Source organism: Colossoma macropomum, unplaced genomic scaffold, assembly GCF_904425465.1.
Source record: "Colossoma macropomum unplaced genomic scaffold, Colossoma_macropomum, whole genome shotgun sequence".
In the NCBI taxonomy this organism is placed as follows: domain Eukaryota; kingdom Metazoa; phylum Chordata; class Actinopteri; order Characiformes; family Serrasalmidae; genus Colossoma; species Colossoma macropomum.
This window is the reverse complement of record NW_023494798.1, coordinates 14,720,122-14,746,583: the sequence shown is the minus strand read 5'-3', so window position 1 is coordinate 14,746,583 and position 26,462 is coordinate 14,720,122. Positions and strand designations below refer to the sequence as shown.

The 26,462-nt window shown below is 39.2% G+C and overlaps 1 protein-coding gene across 1 annotated transcript in view; it reads left to right on the top strand.

The window, feature by feature from the left end:
- Positions 1-26,462, top strand: part of cpne2 (copine II) — a 47,660-nt gene that overhangs the window by 17,535 nt on the left and 3,663 nt on the right. The window contains exons 5-14 of the mRNA XM_036584660.1: positions 104-175; positions 280-363; positions 2,079-2,168; positions 4,102-4,200; positions 6,073-6,159; positions 6,664-6,723; positions 12,739-12,872; positions 13,405-13,459; positions 13,999-14,050; positions 16,633-16,766. Coding sequence (XP_036440553.1) covers positions 104-175; positions 280-363; positions 2,079-2,168; positions 4,102-4,200; positions 6,073-6,159; positions 6,664-6,723; positions 12,739-12,872; positions 13,405-13,459; positions 13,999-14,050; positions 16,633-16,766 — 867 coding nt within the window. The remainder of the gene's footprint in view (positions 1-103; positions 176-279; positions 364-2,078; positions 2,169-4,101; positions 4,201-6,072; positions 6,160-6,663; positions 6,724-12,738; positions 12,873-13,404; positions 13,460-13,998; positions 14,051-16,632; positions 16,767-26,462) is intronic.

Here is a 26,462-nt window from a genome sequence, read left to right as displayed (position 1 = left end):
ACCTTCTGCTTTGATAAGACTATGAATCACAAACCTACTTTACCAGCATTTGTACAATTTTGGTTTATTCAAAAGTATCATGTAAAGTTTGCTGTTTTTTTAGATAACAGCTCAGGAGTTATCAGACAACAGAATAATCACCCTGTCCATGTGTGGAAGAAAGCTGGATAAAAAAGTAAGAGAGTTCAAATGCTTAGTACTGCCTGTTACTCCCACAGAGCTCAGTAAGTTACACTGGAAGAATGGTATTATTTTTAATATGTAATTGTTTTGTTTTAGGATTTCTTTGGTAAATCTGACCCTTACTTAGAGTTCCACAAACAAGGAGAGGATGGGAAATGGATGCTGGTTCACAGAACAGAGGTAAGATGTGCTGCCAGCTCTGCTTGTCTCGAACTAAATTGCCAGTGTATTAGGTACACCTAGTTTCAATCTTCACACGAATTGTATATTCAAAGTTGTATGTCACGTGACTATAGTGTGTGCTGTAAATCAGGCAGACGAGAATTTCGAGCATCAGTTAGAATTCAGTTGTGTGTTGGAATGGGTAAAATGAGTGACCCGTCGTCCAAGCGGCTGTCGACATGGGCTTTTCACACAACTGTTTCAAGAGTTTATAGACAATGGAGAAAAATGCAAACGCTACCAGTGATCAGTAATATTGCGGATGAACGGGTTTAAAGAAAGGTTTCAAAGGAGAATAGTGGGAATTCTGCAAGACTTTGTCTTAATGGGTAAGAACAGCTGAAGACCATGTCAGATACCACCGTCATCAGAATGAGCAAAAAGTTGTATCTCTGGTGAGCACAGGAACATCAAAGTGGATCATTGAGGAGTAGAAAATGTTGCCTGGTCAAACAATTCCAGGTTCCTTTTGCATCATTTCAAAGGGAAACTGATTTTTAACATTTTTGCGTATTTCAATTTGAGATGTAAGCAGTCATTTGGTGTGATGGTTTGATATTAAGTGGGTAATTCTGGAGAAACTCATTAACTCAGATTTCTCTACAGTGGTGATGATAAGAACCAGAGACTGCAATGTTTACAATGCAAATATTTTCATTTTATACACCATCCAGAACCGTGAATCTACATGTGTCTTCTGAGTTTTTATTTGTAATGTTGGTAATGGTAAAATAGTGGTTAATGTGGAAAAAATCTTTCTTTGGGGACTCTTTGTAACACAGTGGGGGCTTTTAGGGGCTTTATTACACCCTACATATATTTTCTGCCATGATTGGATTCAAAAATGACATTTTAGACCAAATTCTCATGGAAAACAATGTATCAGGCATCAGGCAGGGTATTCATAACCTTGTCATCTGATCATTTTCTGAGAGGGAGCTTTAAAGGCATTAAATACTTCAGATGTCTGATTCCTTTCACCACCACTGTAAACAACTCTGATTGTAGGTTTGTCTAGAACAGTGCATTTCACATCAAAACACTCTGAGTGACTTTGTTTACATCTTACCCATTTGATTGTGCTGAAATTTAGAAACATCGGTGGAATTTCTCTGTGATGAAAGGATCAGAATCTGATGTAAGCAACAGTCCATGGAGCCACCCTGTTTTGTGTCAACAGTGCAGGCGGTGGTTGCAGTGTGTTAGTATGGGGAAGGTCTTTGTGCCTCGCATTAGAGCCCCAGATACCCACTAAAGAACATGTGAATGCCACAGTGTGTCTAAACATTATGGCTGACCAAGTTCATACATTCATGGCTACAGTGTATTCACACTTGGATGGCACATACTGTCATCAAATATATGACAGCGAGTTTTCACACTTTCTGTGGTCTGCATGGTTCTCAGATCTCAATCCTGTTGTGCATGTGTGCAATTAGGTGCAAAGGGCTGTCCACAGAAAGACTGTGCAGCTTCCCTTTTTGCAACTGCACAACAGTCATTTCCACATGGTACACTTTTTTCAGCATCTTGTAGATAGCAATTCATGGTTTTGCTGAGGCAAAAGGAGGTAGATAGGTGTGTCTAAGAAACAGGAAACTCAAGTTATTGTTGTTTTGTGTATGTTGAGATAATAATGTTTGTCATCTTTTCTGCCCTTCTCTGTGTGGCAGGTGATAAAGAACACTCTGGATCCAGTATGGAAGCCTTTTACAGTGCCACTAATCTCTCTTTGTAATGGCGATGTGGACAGAAACATTAAGGTGGGTCTTATGCCTAGTGAACACCACAAAATTGGAAAAATCTCAGATTCGCTCTACATGACATTTAGCATTTGCGGGCTGTTGTTTAGTGAATGTAGAGGTACACACGGTATAACAGATGAGGCTCACACACTACACAGTATTTCACCCAGAGGAATCTGTGACAAAGCGCGCCTGCTCACAAGATCCTGCTGTTTCACAAAAATAAATGCGAGAAGTGTTTATCACATGCCAAACTGGAGCCTGAGAAACTTGCTATAGTTGTTTTTTCTGAACACAGTTTTGCAGAAACAAGAGAATGAAAAAAGTTCTGTAATTAGTATGAATAAATCAATTACCCAATAATTTTCACACTTCACATCAAGCAGGATTCTGTGCTGTTGCCAAAGCTCTGCTGGGCTCCTTTCGCTTTTCTGAGTTTGAGAGCACAGAGGAGGAACGTGCTGCACATACTGCATGAAAAGCTGCTCTTAACTGTACAATTATCTTATTAAAGGTGCCAAAAATGGTTCTTTGTGCTGTGCCATAGAAAAAACACTTTTGGTCCAGTAAAAGCCTTCCAATGCATGGTACGTAGCTGTATGAGTGTGAAGAACCTTTTTTAAGTTTAAAGTACCTCAGCATAATGTAACTGTTCTAGAAAGAAACTCTTCTTCGTAGTCATGAATCAAACATGGTTCTTTAGAGAGCCAAAAGTGGTTCTTGTATAGCACGTGTCAGGCTCCAGTCCTTGTAGGCCAAAACATTGCAGACTTCAGCACACTGCCTCATTAAACTCACCTGATTCAGCTCATCAGCTAATTAGCAAGGCCTTCATGAACTGAATTCAGAGTGTTAGATTAAGGTAAACGCTAATATCTGCAGCACTTTGGCCGGGATGGTCCCCAGCATGACATGCCTGCTCTATAGCATTGCACAAAGAACCCTTTGTAGGACCTTTTTTAAAGACTGTAGTGGTGGTGAATGGTTGAGCAGCCTCTCTGTCAATATTTGCGACGCCTTTTCTCCAAAAAACTTCATCATGGTTGTTGTTATGCTAGTTGCTCACACCCCGCTCCCCGAGAGTTTCCTCTTGCACTGTCACAGTACACAATTGTTGAGAATTTCAAACACACTTGAAAATATTGAGGCGTCCGTGACAGCTCGCAGCGGAGATCTCGGCTCTGAACCATTCACACTACTAGGGGTGGGTGATGCCACTAATTTTCATTTCGATTTGATACAAAGAGATACCAGTCCTAAGGTCCAGATTTAAAAGTCTTCTAGTGCACATGAAAAGAGAAAACTTCTTTGTATTTCTACAGTATAAATCAACTAGATAATTGTGTCTGAAGGTCTTTGCACACAGTAAACTGTGACATGAAGTGACTGTTTAGTGGTGTGAAATAACTCCATGTGATCTGCTGTTGTATTCCATTTGTCTCATTTGGCCATATGTGTTCGTATGAGAAGTGGTACAGGGCAGAAGTGAAAGTAGTTCCTGCACATTTTATTTCCTCCAATATTTTTTATTCAGTTTTTCAGCATCAATGACGCATTATAATATAACTAATTAATAATATAAAAATACTAAAATAATTTTTTAAAAAATCAATGAAGTTAGGGATGCACAATGATATCTGAATCATATCAGTATCAGATAATTTGTCCCAATTTCTACATGTTTTAAATGCCTATATATCAATATTTGCCTTCATAGATATGTAAAAGACCGAGATGAAAAAGAGAACCTCAGTATGTGTCCTCTCTCTAAATAGGTTAATCTTGCTCTTTTGGGCACACAAAGTAGTGGACACATGCAGCAGTATGTCATCTACCTTAGTCAGAAATTCTAAATTTGGTCTACAACAGGAAAATCGGGGCAAAAATCATGTAGTGTTCACTGTTTTGAACCTGGGCTGCCTCAGACTTGAATAAGTGTTTGTTTTCTCAGGTGCTGTGCTATGACTATGATAATGATGGAGGCCACGACTTCATTGGGGAGTTTCAGACCACTGTCACCAAGATGAGTGAAGCGCAGAACTCAGTAGAGGTGAGCTGCCTTAAAGCCATACCGCTAATCCTACCATGGGCCTTACTACAGATCTTATAATGAGTCTACCCATAAAGCTTCCGCTGACAGATCATTTCCCTCATTCTGGAGGCATTTGGTTGTAATGCTCAAGCTCTAGAAGCAGAGCTCATTTCTTATGGGTTTGTGGCACTCATTCTCCTGCATAATGTGTGAATACTGACTGTGCTTCATTATCTGACATAATGAAGCTGAAAAAGAGAGAGAAAAACAATGAGCAAAAGACAGCGATGCACTCAGGCAGTCAAAGGTGGAGAATGCGAGAGAGCAGAGTAAGTGGGAGAGATGGGAGCAAGTGAAATCAGGAATTAGAAAAAAGGAGAGAGCGAGAGAAGCATCCTCTTCTGGGTTGCAAATCACTCTTCTTTAAATGCTGCCTTATTTACCATAGCAGGCATGTGGTGCCTATTGCAAGCGTGTGTATGTGTCCTTACAGAAAACAGCACGCTTCCTCTCCGTTGACAAGCATCTGCAGCATGTTCAAGCAGTTATCATCGATTTCAGACTGTTGATTTTGTGTCATTTCTGAAATGGAGCTAGTCTTTTCTGTCATTTCCATTTTACCCCTTCAGTTCACCCATATCTGAGCACTGTAGCGCTGTGACTCAGAGAGGGCTGCTCATGCTCACAGAAGAGCCTGGAGGCTGTCGTTTCTGAACAGAGGACATGTCGATGTGAGAGGTTTCCCGTCAAGAACGTTCTCACATACTCCTCACTCACACAGACACGGCCAAAAGGCTGTTTAGCGTGAGTCTTCAAAAAGATTGGATCTGAGTCCGATTAGTGGGCTAATAATATAAATGTTAATATGCATCAATGCATTGTGATTTATAAATCTGAAGGAGGAAATTTAGCTGTGTTTATTTTGGAATGTGAGAATTGATTATAATTGATTACAGTAATGTTCATTCTATGTGTTCACATCTTGGTGGAAAAAAAGATCTCAGGCTTTGTAGGCCTGTGACAAGTTATACGTAAACGCAATTTTTTGATTTGATAATTGAATAAACTAAGCTGACCTCAATTATTTTTCCCAGTTGTTGGCTTTACAATCACGTTTACATTGTGTTTTTGTTTGTTGGATTAAGGCAAATCCATGTAAGTAAAAGAAAGCAAAAAACAAATTTATCCAGACATGTCAAACAACTTAAGTTCTAATTACTTGATACTATAACACATTTAAAGAGCAGCGGTGAGTAGTGTTTGTTTATTTGAGCTTGAGCTGTTTCACAGGCTCAGAAAGAAGGTGCAGCTCAATGTTTAGGTCTCCAATGCAAAATCAACATTATACTATTGAAGATATGATGACAGTAGTAGATAATTCACTTTAATCCTTGGAAGACACGTCCTAAGGTTAGACTGAGTTCTCTTCGAATGCTCTTTTCTTTTTGCGCTTGTAATCATCAGATTCATCCACTTAGTGAAGGGTCTTGAGCACAACCCACATCACGTTCTTCCGCAGATTGTATGCAGTTACACATTTCCACCAGAGAGGTCTCCAAATATAGCTTTAAATTGATATTCACAATTATTTAAATGGTTGTTAATTGTCAGCTAACCTGGTGTATTGTTTTTAATGTCCATGTTCACTACTGGGTACATAATTCCTTCAGTCCCATTTGTGTATTTAGTGTTTAAGTGAACTGAATCATGCTGAAATTGGAGATTGAATCATTTCCTGCATAATTGTACTTGTTTCTAATCATTGTTGGGTAAGAGATTTTACACCCCTAGCCTTTAAGTGTGAGGCATGTTTGGAGATCTCTGGGAACTTGTATTGCTCTCAGGTGTGTTTGACTTATAGCATGGTTCTCTCTGTGTCCCACCCTGCAGGTGGAGTTTGAATGCATTAATCCTAAAAAACAGAAGAAGAAAAAGAACTACAAGAACTCTGGCATCATCATTCTGAAGTCATGCAAGGTAAAGAAACACTAATGCCATTCACCACCCCAACGAATGAGTCAGCTTCGTTAGAATTAACCAGTAAAAAATGAGGACAATACAAAGCGCCTGTGATATTATATATGCACATTAAAGCGTTTTCCATACAGCTCAAGAGTCTGCTTACTTAATTGAATTTTTCATGATGCTGGTTATAATTGTGGCTTTGCTGTAGGCAGAGATTAGCGTAATGGTTCTAAATCCCCCATTAAATAACACATATTAATATCAGCACAAAACACCTGTCACTCCTGAGCTGTCAACCATGAGCGTAATCGCCTCTGCCCGTGCGGCCAGCCATAAAAGTGGGAAAAAGACTTAATTATTTTCAGTTGTCACCAGTTCAACTCACATCACGTGCACACGCAGGGGCCACGATGAAGCCCACTCTGTCTGTTTGCTGTTATTCTGTATACAATCTAAACAAAAGGGTGCTTTTTTGGAAGCGTGTAGCTGACCATGTGTTGGTCTGATGCTCTTCAGATTACGAGGGATTATTCGTTCCTGGACTACATCCTGGGCGGCTGCCAGCTAATGTTTACTGTGAGTATGATCTTGGTTTCATGCCCTGGATGAAATCCCTTCTCCTGTGGTCTCTTGTATGATCTTGCCCTGGCCAACTATTTAATACGCAGTTCTGTCGTAGATTCAATACGTTCTATTTAATAGCTTTTTTTCATTGTTAAAATTGAGCCAGGAAGTAGGGAAAACAGGGCACAAACTAACATGGGGTAAAATGTCACATGGATATTTTATGTAGTTAAACAGCTTACAGTAGAGCAGGCTTTTAGTCATGTTCTCATATTCTAATCACCTGCAGATTTTGACAGAAATCAGACAGATCAGGAATCTCCAGATTGACCCTGAAAACTGTTTTTATACCAAAAAAAGTCATAAGTGTTTTTTGACTACTAAAGTGCATGAATAAGTAACAAAAGTCACACCAATATTGTTTAATCCCCCTCGTAGTTGCTGTAATCTTTTTGGAAGCATCGAAACAGCTCACAGTTAGTGCCAGCAGGTCTAAAGTACAGCCTCCACGCAGCGGGGTTAGTTTTAAGATTGTATTACAACTAAACTTCCCTAAATAAACAAAGAGGAAAAAATCATATCCCTTTCATATACAGACATATGCAAAAGTTTGGGCACCCCTGGTCAAATTACGTTTTGTTGGTTGTCGATGTGAAAATAAGTACACATCCTCTACAGAGAACACACCTCTGCTCATTTTAATACATCATTTGCTGTTTATTTGCTGAATTTAACATATTGGAAAACATGGCCTGTGTAAAGTTATGGCACATTTTAAATTTTATTATGTTTCAGCAAATAAGCAGAAATTGTGCACTACAATTTGCAGAAAGATGTCATATTTAAGTTGTCTGTAGAGGATGTGTTAACTTAATTTCACTGAGAAAATCAACAAAACATGTCATTTGACTAGGGGTGTTCTAACTTTTGCATATTAATCTTGCTCAAATGCTTTTACAGTTATTATGCAAAAAACAAAAGAATGTGCCATGCTTCCTCCCACACAAGATGAGAACATTCACGTGATGATAAATTTAAATTTGGAAGATGTGTTGACTCTCAGTCAGCTGATAACAGATGTCTTGAAGCACGCTAGTCTAACCACTCTGTTGAATCGTCGCTCCAAACATAGTAGTGCAGCTGGCAGGTGAATGGTCATTACAGGCTGCATGACATCACTGTATTATTTTGATGTCATTTGACATTGCTGTCATTAAGAAGATGTTTACCTCAGACGGAGCTGGAACGTTCTGTTCCAGTACTATTTTTCACACTGCTGTTGTTGAACACATGCTTTCGAACACTACAGTTGTGTGCTTAACGGTGTGACGGGTGAGCTTCTGAGGCTTCTGTCTGCGCTGCGTCTCAATAAAGAGCATCTGTATGTGGTCTTTTTTTTACGTAACTCAGTCACTGGGAAGAAATGGCACAGAAAATGAGTGAAACGCATGGGTTGCTATAGTGACAGCATTCCGCGCTCAGAGGGCCGTGAGAGACAGTGAGAGAACTGATGTACTGGAGGCTTGGAGGAAAACAATTTGAGGCGCCTTCATCGTATGTCATCTCTTAAGATGCACATATTCTGTAGACGCATTGTTGTTTTCCTCTGAAGATTACCAGCCTTCTCGGCTGCACTTTGAAGGCTACGCTGGCCCATGACTCTGATAACAGCTTGCGTTTATGTCCGCTGCTGTGCTGCACTCTTTATTTGGAGAAGGAATTGAAATTCTGTGTGCAGATCCCAGGCTCAAAGTAGGAATGCCACCAGGAAGGGTGTCTGAAAAAGAACGTGTAACCTAAATCCATGATTACTCCAGCAGCCGCTTCTGCCTCGCGGATTTATTTCCCGCCTTTAATAAGTCAGGGATAGATATTCACATGTGTGAAACTCAGTCCTCAAATCCCTTCTCCACAGCTCCCCTAATCTGCTTCTTTGTCAGAGAGAGAGAGAGAGAGAAGGAGAAGGGGAGTATTGCAAGAAGTACTTGCAGTTAATTCATATGAAAAAATATCTTTTTTTGGGCCACAGCGTTCAGTCAGTCTTATGCTGGATTAAACGGAAGTTGTTGGGCTATTTGATTTCCGATGGTGTATGCTTGTTCTGCCTGCATTAACAATACATAAATGTGCTATACAGCTGTTAACCAGCAGCACTGGAAGAACTGGGGGTCAGCAGTGGGTAACCAGGTCTTGGAAGAAGAATAGGGAAATGGAAATATTTAGGCAATAGACAGTTCATTTTCTGTTATACAAATAATGAGAAGAAGAGATTGAATTGCATGAAGTAGCTGCTCTAATTGAGAAAGTTGACTGATCAGGCATTGTAAAGCTCTGCTGTTTAACACAATACAAGTTCCAGTTAGACAATATTAAGGGAACAAACTGCATAACAAGTTCTTCCACTGGCACAAGTGCTGTGCCAAGAATTAGTTAACAGTGTTTCTCAATCTCAGTCCTAGAGTCTGCATAATTCAGTGGTTGAGATGGTGGTGAAAGAAACCACGGGTCGCAATGTCTACAACTCAATTTTATTTACTATTCAAACCCACCAGTGAACCTACACATGTCTTCTGAGTTTTTATATGTAATGTTGATGATGGTAAAATAGTGGTAAATCTAAAAAGAAAAAAGTTTTCTTTGGGGACTCTTTGCCTTACAACCTCTTGCATGTGTCTCTCTGTCATAAAAGGCTTTCTAAAATCTTAAAACTATCATAAAACAATGGACCTCATTCACCAACCATTCTTAAGAAGATTTAAAAAAAAAAAAAAACACTTATACCTTTAGCAATTTTGAAACCATTTCATGTACTGACTTTCTGTGAGGGAGCTTTTAGGGGCACCTTCCGATGTCTGGTTCTTATGACTGATGTGAATGATTCTGACTCTGAATGACATTGTTGATATTTTAACAAGATAAATTTGCTGAAAAGAAAAGTCATCATTTGTGGTATAAGAGTCCATATATGTCAACTTTGCTCCGTTTGACTGAATGGAATTGCAAAGTATACAAGTTAATAGAGCAATTTTTAAAATTGTCTTTACAAAATGGGCCGTAGAGACCCATGCACATCATCTAATCTTTAATGCAAGTTGTGGCACAAGTTAGCAAAGCTGCTCTAACACTTTAGACCGTCTGGAGGTGTAGTACTGCATAACACCATATACCACGTGTCAAACACAAGTCAGGCCTGTGGCACAATCCTATTCGGCCCGTAAAATTATCATAATTTTCTATTAATATTAGCCCATTTCACTATGAACTTCACTACAGTTCCCAGCATGCACTGCAACGTAATGTGTGCTCCCACCCCCTCATCAACAACAATCTATGGGACTGCACCACAAAAACAAAACAACAAAAAAAAAGGATGCCAGGGGTCCAGGGGCATGTCTCATTTCTAGAAGAATCTAAAATTGGATATCAATTTGTTCAACATGTTTTTGGTCACTGTAAAATTACATGTGGAAGCTTTGCTGTCTTCACTGTTATTTTGAAATATTCAAAAATAGTTTTATGAGGCTAATGTAACTTAAAGGTAATGGAAATCTATTATTTTAGCCTCATACTTCCACTGGACCATTCCTTTAAACTTTTGCAAATCTCAGTTAGGAATCAATTACCAAGACGTTCAAGAGATTTTTGTCAATGACATGTAGCAGTAATCTGATTCATCACTGGTCTTTATCTAATGCGTATCATGCTCTGTGACTAAATTCTGATCATGTCATGGCTGCTTCTTATCTACTGAGCAGTCCAGTCATGGAATGGTCACCCTTAGGCCAGTGCAGGCTGTGTGAGGCCAGCCATATGAAATGGTACCCTCATTCTGTCATTTCCTATTTCCTTCTCTTTTTTTACTCTCCTTCTCTCTTTCTCTCTCTCCCTCTCTCTCCTTTCTATTATGTCTCTCACTCTCTTTTACTCCTTTCTCCCTCTCTCCCCCTCTTACTCTTCCCCCCTCCCTTTACTTCTTCTTTTTCTGTTTCCTCTCTCTCTTTCTCTCTCTCTCTCTTTCGACCTCTCTCACTCTTCCTTTCTCCCCCTGCTTTCTCTCTCTCTCTTATTCCCTCTTCTCCCTTCCATTCACCTAACAGGGCAGCAGTAAAGCCCCGGGCAGGATGGTTCTACAGTAAGAAGGTGTATGTAGTGGGGATAGTGACAGCTCGGGTTAGCAGTGGAGTCACCGTGGGTTGGTAAACACCTTTGTTGTAGGCAGGCAGGCGAGCAGGCAGTGGGGCTGTGGGTTTGCGAGTGCCTGAGGATAGAGCTGTCAAAGCTCAGCTTGAGCAGCTCTGACTTGTAAACCTCCCCAAACAAAGACAACAGTGCCTCTGGCTGCGAGCATGTGATCCATCTCAAACCAAAAGAGACTCACACAGCATTGCCGTGTGTCAACAGCTGTGTGTGTTTGTGTTCTAATCCGGGCTAGTCAGCTGTGATTGCTTGCTCAGTAGTGCAGCTCTGGCTAATATGTGCAATAGTATCTAGTAGTATGAACCTTGTTCCTGTATTCTGCACTTTGTGTTCTGCGTTGCTGCTGCTGCTTTCCCCTTGGGGATTAATAAAGTGTATCCATATATATAGATATATCTCTGGTGACAATATAATACAACGTAAATTTACAAATAAAACAGTATAACTAAATAATGTTCTCTCTTTATTACTGTTGTATGAGACAATACAGTATGACTTTTTACAATACCCAGTAGGGCTGGGTATCATTACAGTTTCATACAGTTCACTCAGGCCAAAATGAAAAATGTAACCATTAATACATCTGTTGTATACAGTGGCGCCACAGTAGTCTCTAGAGCAAGATTGTCCAGTTTCAAGGCTAGGAGGACCCCTTTCTGATGATGTTTTATAAAGGTGGGAGGTTATGTTATGTGTCTCCAAATTGTGGCTAAGCTAGCAGTCAGGATTTCTTTATCACCATGTGGAATTCAGAATGGTTGTATGATGTATTTGCAAAATGCATGCTGAGTATTGTAGTTAGAGAACATAGATTAACAAAACAATAGAAAGTATACAAATTCATGGATTCTGTCAAATTATTTAGGCTGAGGGATGCCATGCAGCACCACAGAATGTTGCATAAAATTACAAATAACATATTAAACCCTTTAATTTTGATACCAATTCCTGAGTGATACTTTCTCCAATACCTTCTTTTTAATTCCAAACCAAAAGTGGGTTTGGCTTAAACCAAAAATGACAGTGAGGTGCTATAAGTGGGTGTATTTACTGACTGCTATGTCAGTAGCATAATTAGAAAGTAGTAGAAATATTTCCACAGGGGTAAGAAGTGTTTCAAAAATTTGGATGCTGTTTGCTCAGAATTGACTCATGAGTGGCTGAGTTTGTTGTTCATGATGGGTTTATATTTATGTATTGCTTTTCTTTTAGCAGTCCTGCCTAGGTTGGTTTTAAAGCCACAGTATTGCCATCCTACTTGTGACTGATGAATAAGAGAATCTTACATCCAGGCTCTTCTTTTCATCCATGATACCCTTGACAGCCTTAATAAAAATGGATCTGAAACATGCAGGCTATTACAACCATGTGAAAAATGTAATGCATGTATTTTTCAGCAGCTAGTTATTAGGAAAACGGCATTTGCAAGATTTGATTGACATTTTTGACAGCATAAATATCACAAACCAGAGCAACATGAAATAATCATGCATAGTGATATTTGAATGTGTTGTTGATAGACATGAATTTTGTCATAAAAAGTGCATTGATGCACTTGCATGAATTAACAGTATTTGCGTGCCTAATAGTAGCCCATGTTTACCAAAGCACTCAGAACAATAGTGTTAATAGAGCATCAAATCCCAGTGTGCGTGTGAATGCATTCTTAAAAATTCTTTCATTGTGAAATAATAGTATTAATGAAAATCAAAAATGCTTCCTAGATTACCGTTCCTCTGAGATCTCTGATAAATACAGCCTATTATTTGTATGTGTGTGTGTGTGTGTTTGTTTGTGTCCATATATGTGTGTGTGCGTGCATCCCACCAGGTTGGCATTGACTTCACAGCCTCCAATGGGAACCCTAGGGAGCCGTCCTCTCTACACTACATCAACCCGCTGGGCAGCAACGAGTATCTCTCTGCCATCTGGGCCGTGGGACAAATCATACAGGACTATGACTCGTAAGCTGCCATGTTGCTTACACTAGCACTACAAACACACTGTAGTTCCTTTATTTATGAAAACGAGTATTGTTAACCCCTTAAACCATGTGCTTATTGAGTAATAATGTTAAGGTCTATTATTCAGTGACTACTGTTATTCTTTAACTACTATGGAACTAATATATGTTATGTAGTTGTTGTTGTTGTTGTTGTAAGGCAAACAGTCCCCCAAAAATACTTTTTTCTTCAGATTTACCAGTATGTTATCAACATTGCATAAAAAACTTGGAAGACACGTGTAAGTTGACTGGTAGTTTTTTGATAGTAAAAAAATGTCTACATTTACGTTGTAGACATTGCAGCCCCTGCTTCTTATCACTGCCACTGATGAACCATTTAACATTAAACCACACTGAATAGAATTTTCAATGGAATTCCCTTCAAGTATTAGATAAATAATAGCTTTCAGCTCAAAAAGAATTTGTGTAGTCGTACGGCTGTTCTCAGGTTATTGGTCACATGTCTCTTTATTTCTGCTCTGTGTCCACAGAGACAAAATGTTTCCTGCACTTGGATTTGGGGCTCAACTCCCACCTGACTGGAAGGTGAGGAAGTGTGTGTGTGTCTGTGTTTGTTTCCGTGTGAAAGAGAATTTGCAGTTTTAGATGTGAGCACCAGTAATTCACCTTAGAGGCTGAATGGAGATGAGGAAAGCAAAGTAAAAAAAAAGCAAGAGTGACTGTGAAAGGCAGAAAAGGCAGAAATGGAGAGCTGAATACATATAATACATGCATATCTCAGTGATTATGCAACTGTCATCCCATCTGGGTTGCCATGGCACTGGACTGATGAAAAGGACAAGTGAGAGAGGAAAAGAAGGCAGAGAAACAGGAGGAATGTGTAGTGCCCTTTAAAGAGAAGAGTTCTAGATTTCTAGATCAGTGAAGAGCAGCACAGCTTCACCCTTTAAAAAAGGAAAGGAGTCAGCCAGGATCAATGAGGAATAGGAGAGGAGTGGATACAGTATGGAATAAAGTATGTTTTATTACATCTTTAATCAAAGATTAGCCATTAAAGGCTTTAGAAATGTTTTATATTGTTGCACTCTCTCAGTGTTTTTTGGTTTTGTCCCCTAATATCACAGGTTTCTCATGAATTTGCTATCAACTTTGACCCCACAAATCCATTCTGCGCAGGTGAGAAGACACATAAGTGCACTATTATATCCCTATGTTTCTGGTACAGTGGGTTCTCTTACATAAAGAGAAATATATGTGTGATACGCAGACATACAGTTTTGAAGGAATAGAAAAATCAAATGTATTCAAGATTCCCCACATGTAATCTAGATGCGTAAAACAATTTAGAACATGGCATCTTTTGCACCCATTTTTCAAGTGAGCAAAAATATTGGAACATGTGACTCACAGGAATTTCTTGTTGCCCAAGTATACCCTTTTAGACTGATGGTTTAAACTGTTCAAAAAAGACTTTGAGGGCAGACATATTGGGCTCATACCACAAGATGCAAACCACTCATAAGCCGTAAGAATCAGAAGGCCTGATTGGAATTTGCAAAGAAATACAGAGGTGAGCTTCAGAAGTTCTAGAATTTTAGTTTTAGGGACTAATGAGACCACGATTAACCTTTACTAAAGGGATGGAAAGGCTAAAGTGTGGAGAGAGAAAGGATCTGCATATGATCTAAAACATACAAATTCATCAGTCCAGCATGGAGGAGGTAATGTCGTGGCTTGGGCTTGGCATGGCTGCTTCTGGAATAGGGTAATTAATCTTCATTGATGTTGTAACTGATGATGGAAGCAGCAGAATGAATTTAGAAGTGTGCTGTACATTCTGTCTGCCAGTTTACAGAGAAATGCATCAAGTCTAATTGGGGGGAACTTCATCATGCAGCAAGACACTGACTAAAATACATTGCCAACACAGCAAAGGAATTAATCAGGGGAAAAAGTGAAAGGTTTTAGACTGATCAATTCAATGACCAGACTTTAACCCAATTGAGCATACGTTTGACCTTCTTAAGAGGAGACTGAAGGGAGACCCCACAATCCAAAACAACAACTGAAAGAAGCTGCGTAAAGTTGTGTAATTTCAAATAAACTTGCTTATGTTGTTTATATAATATACTATGTAAAATAGGATTGCACTGATATGGGACTTTTTGGCAGATGCTGATATGCTATTTTTCATATCTGCCAATACTGATGCCGATGCATAAACATTTATAAAATATAGAATTGGGGCTAAATCTCCCTGGATTAGCATTATAGAGAAAAGTAACACTTCACAAAAATAGTAAAACAAATTAAATGCAGTCATTTTAGCACATTAGCCCAGCATCACCTGAACATTCTGCTCTTTCATAGTACAATAAATCAATCTTTAAATTTCAGTTTAAATACTGTTTCAGTTACATCTAAACATCTGATCAATGCCGATCATTTTTTAAGAACTTACCTGCCAGTATCGATTTGCTTCCAATATTATTTTGCATCCCCAATATAATATACTGTTATCTATAAAAAAGAATTTAAAAATTCTATTGCATTACAAAAACCTGAATTTTGTCTGTACGTTTTCCTAATTTTATCTTAAATCAAGTCTATTTGAAATTACCTTACAACTCAGTGCAGTTTGAGGTACCTCTGGAAGACACTTCACTTTGAGGGTTTAATGGTTTCTGTTTGTATGCAAGTTTTTTTTTAACCTGCCAATCCTAGACTCGCCACCTGTTTACTTCCTCAATACCGGCTAAACTGGTAAATCTGAAAATAAAACAGCATCATGGTTAAAATAACAAAACATGTCAAATGCATTCAAACCTAACCCGTATGAGGAAAAGTTCTTCTATGAAGAGAACTGATTAGGGCAGCCCTGATCTCACATTGCGTTATTTAGATTATGTACGACTTAAGGTTTCTGCTGTTTATTTGAGAACTGACAATTAAATTTGACAATTCTAACTTAACACTGCCAGTCGTATCAGTCAGTGAAGTACTGTGTAATTAATTTTTTGTGTTCAACTATGTGCTGACATGGGAAATGTGGACCAATGCCAATATCTGATATTTTTCATCTACATATATGTTGATGCCACTACCTATACATTAACATTTACTAAAGGAAGGACATTAAAAGACCTACATCTACCTGGATTACCATTAGGGAGAAATGCAACATATTTGTAGAGGGTTACAAAGGCAGTAAAATCACAATGCAGATATTTTAGCACAGTAGCCCAGTGTTGCCTAAATGTTCTGCTTTTCCAGTGTACAATAAATACGGCATCTAAATATCTGTTTTATGTCAATAATTTTTTCAAAGCGATTATCTGTTGATACTGATATGATTCCGATAGCATTGTGCAGCCCTGCATTAAATTGTATCAGCTGATATATCAGCTCCCTAAAATCAGTATCAGTCACATTTTCATACTGGCCAGGCCCTGGTATTTAGTCATCCAGTTAATTGTCATACTGGTTACACAGTGCTAATTGGTGGTATGTAATCTTCAATTAATTGTTAACTACTTTACCTTTGTAGCAAAAGTGCAAAATCAAAGAAGTGAACATCAGACTCCAAACATGTCTTGGCAGATCAGCTACATTTAGGGAAAGAGGAAAATTGTGTAGATTTAATTTTTTAGTCAAACTATTCCTTTAAATGTCGTGCCATGTGGTAAATCCCTAAAATTACTGTCTGGGATGTGTAGCAGTAATAGTTGTTAATGACAGCTGTTGTATGCTGTGTGCAGGTGTTGAGGGCATCGTTCAGGCGTACTCAAACTGCCTGCCTCACATCCGCTTTTACGGCCCCACCAACTTCGCCCCCATAATCAACCACGTGGCCCGTTTCGCCTCCCAGGCCCTGCAGCAGGACACGGCAGCGGTGAGAGCAACACAGCCACATCCCACATGTTTAAGGGGAAATTCAGGAAATTCCACTGATTTTTAAAAATGTCTGTGTAATTTAATCATTGAAATATAATCAAACTCATTCAGAGTAGTTTGAAGTGAAACGGTTAATTGCAGAGAAATGTACTGACTCAGATTTCTTTACAGTGGTGATAGGAACCAGGGATCACAGTATCTACAACACAAATATAGCCATTTTATTTACTTTTCAGCCAGTTAGTGAACCTACATGTGTCTTTTATGTTTTAATATGTAATGTAGATAATGACAACATTCTAGATGTGACAGTGGTCAATCTGAAAAAATATGTTTTTTTGGGGAACTATTTTTCCTGACATGGCCTTGCATGTACTTCTCTACCATTATTAGACTTAATAATAAATAAATAAACAGCTTTCCTCTATTGTATCTAAACTATTTTTAAACAATGCCTCAGGCATCAGGGAGATTGTTTGTAACCATTTGGTGCAACAGCTTTCTGTGAGAGAGCTTTTAGCTGCATTAAAGTCTTCAGACACACCACCACTGTGAACAGTTCTGATTTGTTCATTTCTCTAGAACCTCTCATTTCACCTCAAACCACTATGAATGACTTTGTTTACATTCTTAACCATTTAATTACACAGAAATTGATGGAATTCCCTTTCAATGTAGCTGCTCACTCACACTGCCCTTACAGAGCAGCTACGAGTAAACACATTCTCCAAGTGCTTTTATGTATTGAAATGGTAAATGGAAAATTTCCGTCTCATGTATTTCAGCACATGGATGGAAATGTGTTTTTTTTTTAACTAGTGTTTTAAGGCTGACGCCTGACGGCATTGGCTAGGTCATCAGTTATTATGAGCAAAAGGAAAGGTACTGGGCAAGACATTAATGGTTACTCATTTACATGAATGGAAAGGTGGTCACAGCTTAGTGTGTGTATGCATGTGTGCATGTGTGTTTGTGTGTGTGTGTGTGGGTGTTTAGTGTTTGTGTGTGTATGTGTGTGTTTAGTGTTTGTGTGTGTGTATCTGCATATGTGTGTGTGTGTGTGTGTGTGTGCATTAGGTTAATGGCGTTCGTTTGGTACGTTTTTCTGATCTCAGCTGCAGAATCACTCCCTTTACAAGAACATAAGAAAGCAGTGCTATGGATCCACACCCATCTCACATAAATCCCTTCAGAGCACTTTCCATCCACTCCTGCCAGTGCAACAGTGCTCCTCTGTGCACTGCTCCTCATGCTGCCAAGCGGCCCTCTGAAAGGTTGTCAATGTGCTGGGTGACTACAACATTGCAGAAATGTGTAAGCAACCTTCGAGAGTAGGCTGATGAAAACAATGCGCCTCTGTTGGTCTGGATAGCCCTATAGTGTTACACTAGTCAAATACATCATGCTGTGTGGGCTCTTTGTAAAAGCATCCATTGTCAGCTTGAGCCTAGGAGAAGTCAGTAATGTACACTGTAATATATACATGAGGGTTTAAGTATCCATTCTAAAGCATGGCTCTCAGAAGAACTGTAAGAGACACTACGGAAGAGGGATTTCAGGAATGTCAGGCTGCAGTGTGACATTACCTGTTGATGATCGTTTATTTCTGCTGTGCTGTTCCTAGTATGGACTCATTTTAGAAACTCTGCTTAAACTAGCGCACCATGTGGTTCTTCTTCCAGGTTACTTCGCCTTTACAGTCTAGCGAACAGCGCAGAATGTTAGCTTTAATTTAAAGCGTGTTTATGTAGGAATCACAGCCCTATAATACAGTCCCACATTCTTATGGGATCAAAAATAATTGGACATTTACTGTTCCGTTTCTTTGCCAGTTGTGTGTCACCGCGTCAACAGAGCTAAATCTGGAGTAAATTCTAGATGTGACGTTTACATCTAGACTTGTAGTTTTTCATGAACATGAGAACCAATGTGTCTGTATCAGTAAACCAAGCAAGGCTGAACACACTGGTGAGCTTAGCAGTTGTGAACAATCTCGCAAACAATGGGAAGATTACAGTAGTGGATGACTAAACAAAAAAACAAAACAGTCCTAAAAAAAACTGTTGATCAGATCAGTATCACCATACAGGATGTAGACAAGATCTGTTATAAACTACTATAAAGAGAGGAGTACTTCAACCGAACCTCAGAGGGTTTACCACAAGACTTTTATCAGTTTAAATCACTGGTGGCCTGGAAAGGTCATGTTAGTTTGCTAAGGAAGTGTTCACGGTTCAGAGCATTCCACTTGTGGCCCAAATGACCCAAAATACTATTAAAAGCAGTGTGGACCAAAAAGTGGAATATGCTTCACTGGCCAAGTCAGCCACCTTGCCAGCATCCTATTAAGCATGAATTTCAATCCATGAACACTGAAGGCAAAAAGCCCCCAAAACAGGCTTTAACTGAAAATGGCTGCATTACAGATATCCAGAATCTGGTAATGCCTGTAGGTTACAGACTTCAGGTAGTTATTACCTAAAGGACTTGCTACCAAGTATGTAATGTGACCATTTTATTTAAGATTATGCTAATTAGTCCAATTACATTTGTCACACTGAAATGGAGGACTGTGTATAAAAATGGCCATGATATCTACAGATGTGTGAGATAAAAACCCAAATAAATGAGTGAAAAAACATAGCGTGCAGATGCTGCTAGACAGGTGTACTGTGTGATATTAATTAAGCAGTTAATGCCAATTATCTTCCTACTATGTATTAAAATGCTGAGCAGGCCCAACTGACCTTGATTCTGGATGAAGATGGCAAGAGGAAAAGATCTAAGTGACTTATAAAAAGACTTGATCATTGGAGCATGGAGGGCAGGAGCTTTAGTCACAGAGAGTTTCAGTAAGAACAGTGACTAAAGTTACACCTGCATTAAGATCTGTGGGAAGGACATCAGTGAATAGGGGTGGAAATTATGGTGGAGAGCACATATTCAGTGCTCATGCATTAGTGTGGTAAATAAAGAAAAACAGAAGAGAAACTGTTCCTCAGATTATTAAAAATGTCGACATAGGACTTTATTTAGATTGTATCATAAGAATTTATTGACAGCCACATTGAGAGGAATATTATAGTAGGGCTGGAGTGCACAAACCCCTCATTACAAAGGCCAGTGCACAATTGTGAGTTCAGCGGTGCAAAAAACATAGTCATTGGTCTACAGAGAGGAAAAAAGTGATAAGTTTAGATGAGTTTATCATACTCTACACAAGTGGCAAGTGTATGTGTGGCACACACCAAGAGAAGAATACAGGACTGATTGTTTGACAGGGCTTAATTTGTGCCAGAGCAAGCCGGATCTAGCACCTCCTAGATTGGACCCGGCACCTATTTTAGAGGATCTGGATCCTCAGCACTTCTGGCAAACAACTCAACATGTCGTAAAAAAAAGTTGTAAAGTTAACTAAAATTAGTGTGCAGTGTTGCCTCGTTCTGTAGTCCTTTCACATTCACTTTCAAGACCCGCACTACTGGGCATGCAGGGAGAAAAACAGTAATACAAACAACACTGATGCTATTTGCGCTGCAATTTGTGTTTCCTCATTCCACAAAAGATTTTACTAATGCTCAGCTAAACCACTGCATTGTGAGTAGAACTGCTGTTTTTCATGGGTGTCACAAATTTATTGGTGGGCCAAACCTTTAATTTCACTCTTAAATAGAAACGTCACAAAAACTTAGAACTCATAACAGAAAACAATTCAGCAGGCGTTGATAAGTTATGTCCAACATAATATTATTTGGTTATATATGTTATATGAAAAAATTATTAGTTATTTACTTATTAGTTAAACGGAAACTTTGATTGGTCAATATCAAAAATAGAATTTCAGATGTTACATATTTTGCGAGTTTTTATTTGTGGTTTTGGCTCATTTGCACTACAACCACTGTTTGTGACATTTATTTAATCCACTTTAAGCACTCACTCATTAGACGCTGTATGATGCAAGAATGTTTGTTTAATGCTTAAGTGCCTCGATAACACCCAGGTTACTTGCAAGGTTTAATCTTATGGGGAAACCTCACTTTTTTTTGTCCCCCTGCCACATCAGCCTGCCGGATCCATCACTGCTCAGTGTTTCATACCTCCTCATTTACAAATTAAACCCTATGCTTGACCTCTATATTGAGGGGGTCTGGTTACTGTACGTTTACTTCAGGAATAGGTACAAAAAGAAACAAAAAGTAGAAACCAGAAGGAACAAAAAGTTCATATGCATATACAAAGTTATTCTGGCTGTTTAGATGATCTCTTCCATGATGACAAAGCCTCCATCCACAGGGCATTAGGGCATGGTGGTAACTAGCTATAAGGACACTGAGGTCCGTACCGCAGTAGTCTCAGAAGGGTTTTGAAATATCTCCATTCATGAGATTTAGAAACGGCGCCAATCTGATGCAGTAGCCTACTCAGGGGTGAAGCCATGGGTGTTATGGGTCTACCCAATCAAATAGGAATGAAATATTTATTATTATGAAATTTGATTTGTTTTCTGTGGGTGCTGTCATGTGTATTATGGCCAATGAAAATCAAAACCTGTCAATCCCTGCCTTATTTCCTCAGCCTTCCAATCACTGCTTAGCAACCGATGCTATCCTACATTGACTCCAGCCTTTGGTTCATTACCAGCATCTGTTGTGTTTGTACCTAGCGTGAGAACACCTAGTCCTCGGTTGTGTCGAAAGGGTTTTATGAGATTCAGTGAGGCAAAAGCAATGAGACTACCTAATCAGCATCAACATACATTTGCCTGGATCTTGTCTCATTAACTGTATGAGTAACCAACATTTCCTGTAAGCTAGAGTTTAGTAGAGACAGACTTTTATAACATATGTTTATTGTGTACTTTTTGAGCAATCAGTGAGGATCGAGATGTTAGAGAGAGAAAAAGAAAAGCAGAGAGAGAAAGAGAGGTAAATAAAATAAAATCACTGTGAAACATTGAACGTATGACGTGATTTTGTTATAGTCTACAATCATGTTTATTGTTAAGTACCAGTATCTCCTGGTTGTAACTCTAAAAAATGGTCAGGAATCCACGAGAGTGTTCTAATTCTCCCGAGGTCAAAAGCGTTAAAAGACAAAGCTTCCGAATAATAAATAATGAAACGAATACCAACATAAACAAAGACTCAGATACTCAAATACCTATTATGTTGTTTTTTTTTCCTTTAATTTGTCACCTATCTGTAGCTGTAAACAGCCTTGAATTAAAGCTGACAGTATGTACTTGAACCTCATAGTACTTGTTTCATTTCAATCCAGCGTGCTTTGTGCAGAGTCAAAACAAAATTTAAGTTACTGTCCAGTTACTTAAGCATCTGCCAAATCAAAAGGTCCCTGTCTTGTCTTATGATTTGTATCTTCCTGAATCTCTGAAGGCACTGTTCATAGTAAAGCATGAATTCAAGGAGAGATTCATTATCAAGTTGCTGGATCTACAGCTTATTAGGAGTATCCTATGGGGTTTCTCACTCTTCCTTGCATGGGTGTACAAGTGCCTGTGATTGAGACATCTTAAAGCAAATCCTGCTTGAGCAGTGTGCATATGCAAATGAAGTATGTTTATTTAGAAGTGAGTTGACCAATGGTACGCTTAGGAGGTGCATACATGTGTGACCGCGTGTGCGCTAGAATCTCATACGCCAGAGCTGACCCTGCATTGGCAGCGTCTAATTGCTCCGTACAAAAACTCACAAAATGTGCCTCTGGTTGTCAGTTCAAAGTCAGTTGAGGCTCTTTGAACGGGTGCAGGCACTCGCAGTTTCTCCCCGCTCTTATTATCAGCCCAGCGGAGAACAGCCATTAAAATCCCTTTTCAATTAAAGCTATTTATAGAGGCTGATTCAGTGAACAAATGTTCTCTTTTTTTTTCCCCTGTTGTTCATGGGTTTTAATGACTAATGAGGCAGCGCCCTCAGGTCTGCTCTGTTTGCTGGCCAGTGGCATGGCCAGCCTGAGACAAGGCGAAAGAAAGAGAGAGGGGGATGCTTTTGTTGCTGCAGAAAACATCATTACGGACAGAACCCAGGTAAACAGTTGGAGGATTCTGATTACGGCTCCACCACAGAGCGGTTAGTGTAGCGAGAGATGGGCACTGGGGGTACGTAATCGCCTGTCCGACACAGATAACGCTAACATGAAATCAAGGAAGCAGCTGCCAGTGAGCAATAAACCGTTGAAGTGTCATTCTAAGCGTTATGAAGCATGGTGAAAGCATTATGTCCAAATTAGGCAGTGGACAGAGGCTTTGCTACGTGCTTAGGACAACAGCAGCACCGCCCAGGTCAGTGCAGCAGCTCTAGAAAGATGACCTCTCATTGTCTAAAGGCAAAGGCAAGCACACATTCTGTGACTAATGCATTTTGCTGGGTAGGAGGATATAATAGTTATTATTTAACCTCCTTCAAGAAGGCCTTGGGTGCTTTTTGTCCTTAATTGCACCCTGTCACCCCTAAGAGATAAAAAGGAGAGAGAGAGAGAGACAGAGAGAGAGAGAGTCTTTGAATCTATGGTAGTGGGAGGGGAGCAATTCTTCTATAGAAAACAAAAGCTGGAAAAACGTACGAAAGATTGGTTAAATATGACACATTACCAAACTGCCGGTACCACTTTTACAAATGTTATTGGACGCTGTTTGAGATAACACAATAATTTCTTTCCCACTAGCTGGATTGCATAATAGCTTTTTTGATTGTGTTAATGTTGCTGTGTTGAATACACCACTTGGTATGTATTATAATGTTTTGCTCCTGAGCACCGACTTGGTGGACTGCTTGTATCTATATGTTCCCTGTATGTGACGGTGTGTATGTGGCCCTCTAACTGGGATAATGAGGCACTAATGAGCCCCACTGTTAGAACATTAAAGGCCCAGACTTCAGAGAGGGCCCAGCAGGAGATGGTGGACTACTGTCGTACACAGCCCAGCACTGGTGGCCCCTTGCAGGGGAAGCAGTCTGGGGCAAGAGGGCGGGAGGCTGGAGGATATCTGAGAGACTTGGTTTGTGTGGGAGGAGATGATGGTAGAGAAAACGGACGTGACTGGAGCCCAGCGGTTAGAAGCTGCTACAGGTGTGTGTATGTATTGTGTGGATCTGAATGCAGGGCCAGCTCTACTTTTTTGGGGGCCCTAAGCAGGAATTTTTGGGCCTCTTATTTTGCTAGCTGATGTACTGTAAAATTAGAGGCCAACTAATAACAGTGACTACCAAAATCTGTATACATTGTTTAAATTTACAATAATTGTGTAACTACTAATAGTGTATTACTGGTGATGGAATACTTGTTTGGGGTTCTAATAAGTTACAATTTAAATTGCAGATTTACCTTTTCAGCATTCTCGATCCAGGGGTCCATCTCACAATGCAGTATTTCTTGCTTACCGAGCTAACTTTAAGCTTAGTTGGATCTAATTCTGGTAGCAGTGGCGAAAGCAATGTTTTTTTGCTGTTATAAATGCTTGACTTAATACATATTAGATAGTATGTTTTATTTTTCTTCTTTGGTGACTTTTCATGTTTCACGCAATTGGCTGTTCGTCTGAACATCTCGCTTTCATGTGCACATACATGAGAATTAATCACAGCCTGAGTATGTAAACCTAGAATCAGTCACCACCTGAGTATGTACACCTGGGTTAACAGAGAAAGACGTTAACCAATGTTGTAAAACGTGTTAACCACGTTTGTGTTTGTCAGGTTTTGTGACGCTGAAAATCAGAAAGCCTGTCTAAGTTGAACTTTCTTCATTAGACAGACCCCAGATCCACTACTTCTCATTGCCCAACAAATGGCAGAGCCAAACGAGCCAAAACAAATAGCATAACGTTAACAGCACAAAAATACAAAACATACCTTTATCTTTAAGCTTTTTCTCCTAATTTTTTTCATTTTTCAGCTCCAGACGCATACATTCTTTTTTGAGACATAATTAACTAATTACGTTTCCCCCCTCAACATACTGGTACAGTTAGAACCCGGAAGTTGTTAGGGGGCTCTGAGCAGCCACTTATATTGCTTAATAGGTGAAGCCGGTGTTCTAACAATGTGCATTACCCATTGGGCAGTCCTAATGAGCCTGCACATCATTAGTATAGTAGTAACTTAGTGTTTCAAACTTTTTATTGTTTTAATGTTAATTTAGTACAGACTCAGTTTAATATTAGTACTTACCCCTGATCAAAATATGGTAGTATTTTCTGATGGGGTAATTCAGGCTATTAAAATATCCTACCTATAGTTTTTAATGTTAGTAATATTTTCTGATAAGGTGATTTAGGCTATGAAAATGTCCTGCCTGTAGTTTTAATGCTAATAATACTTTCTGTTAAGGTGATTTAGGCTATCAAAATATCCTACCTGTAGTTTTAATGCTAATAATGCTTTCTCTTAAGGTGATTTAGGCTATCAAAATATCCTACCTATAGTTTTAATGTGGGTAGTATTTTCTGATAAGGTGATTTAAGTCTATCAAATTATCCTACCAGTGGTTTTATGTAGGACGCTACCCATAGACAGCTTGTCAGAACACCAACACTGCCTGAATGGTCCTGTGCATCAGCTGTCAGTTTTGACGCTAGCATACTTGTATTTGGTAGTGCTAGTCAATATGTACAGAATGTGCAGAGGTTTGTTTTTTTTATTTCTGCATAATTAAACAATAATAATAATAATAGTGTATAGAAAAGGTAATTCAGAGAGGTTTGATGTGAAATGCGCCGTTGTAAAGAACTTAGAGTCAGAATTGTTCCCAACAGTAGTGATAGAACCCAGACGACTGAAGTGTTTAATGGTTCTAAAAGTTAATACATTGAATGGTTGTGAATGTGCTGTCTGATGCCCTTTGGATAGTAAATGAAATATCAACACGACTATAAAAAAAATAAGACTTGATCAGTTTCTCTACAGTGCACCATTTCACATCAAAACTCTGTATGACTTTGTTTACATCTTAACAATTGAAATATACAGACATTTTTAAAAAATTGGTGGAATTCTTCTCACCAGGCTTTTTTTTTTTTCAAGAAAGCAATATAACGTGACAATCTTTGTGACAGTGCTACTTTGGGCGTTCAAAATGTGTGTTTAACAATAGCGCAGTATCTATTTATGCCTGAATTCAAAAGTAGCATCAAGAAAAATCTAGTTTCAAAAGAAGGCAAGGCCAAACTTTGGACAGCCAGTGTGTGTGTGTGTGTGTGTGTGTGTGTGTGTGTGTGTGTGTGTGTGTTTGTAGAGCGTAGAGCAGCAAGGCAGCTTGTCTGCTTCTGTTCCACCCTGGGTGAGGACAGTGGGGAAGCTTGACTCAGTGCCCACAGAAACTGTTGCTCATGGCCTCCCAGCATCACGTTATGCCCTAAGGGCAGGGGGGCATAGCCTTGGCCTGCTCTGCGTTTCCTTTCCAAATGACCACTTTGCATAGCTTTCCACAGAACTGCGCATAATGGCCTTTGATATCAGTCCTGTTGTTATTATCAGGGTTGTGTTATGGTAAAGGGAAAAGGAAAGATAAGTATTTGAACAAGCAGCACTGATTATTCATTTAGTTACACAATAACTCAAAGAAAAGTCTTTTCCTTACAGTTTTAGAGCAAATCAGCCATGGATTGGATATGCAGGAGAAAAAGGTGAAGGAAAAAATGTGATTCTTCCACAAGGCAGTGAGCATTAGAAGAGGC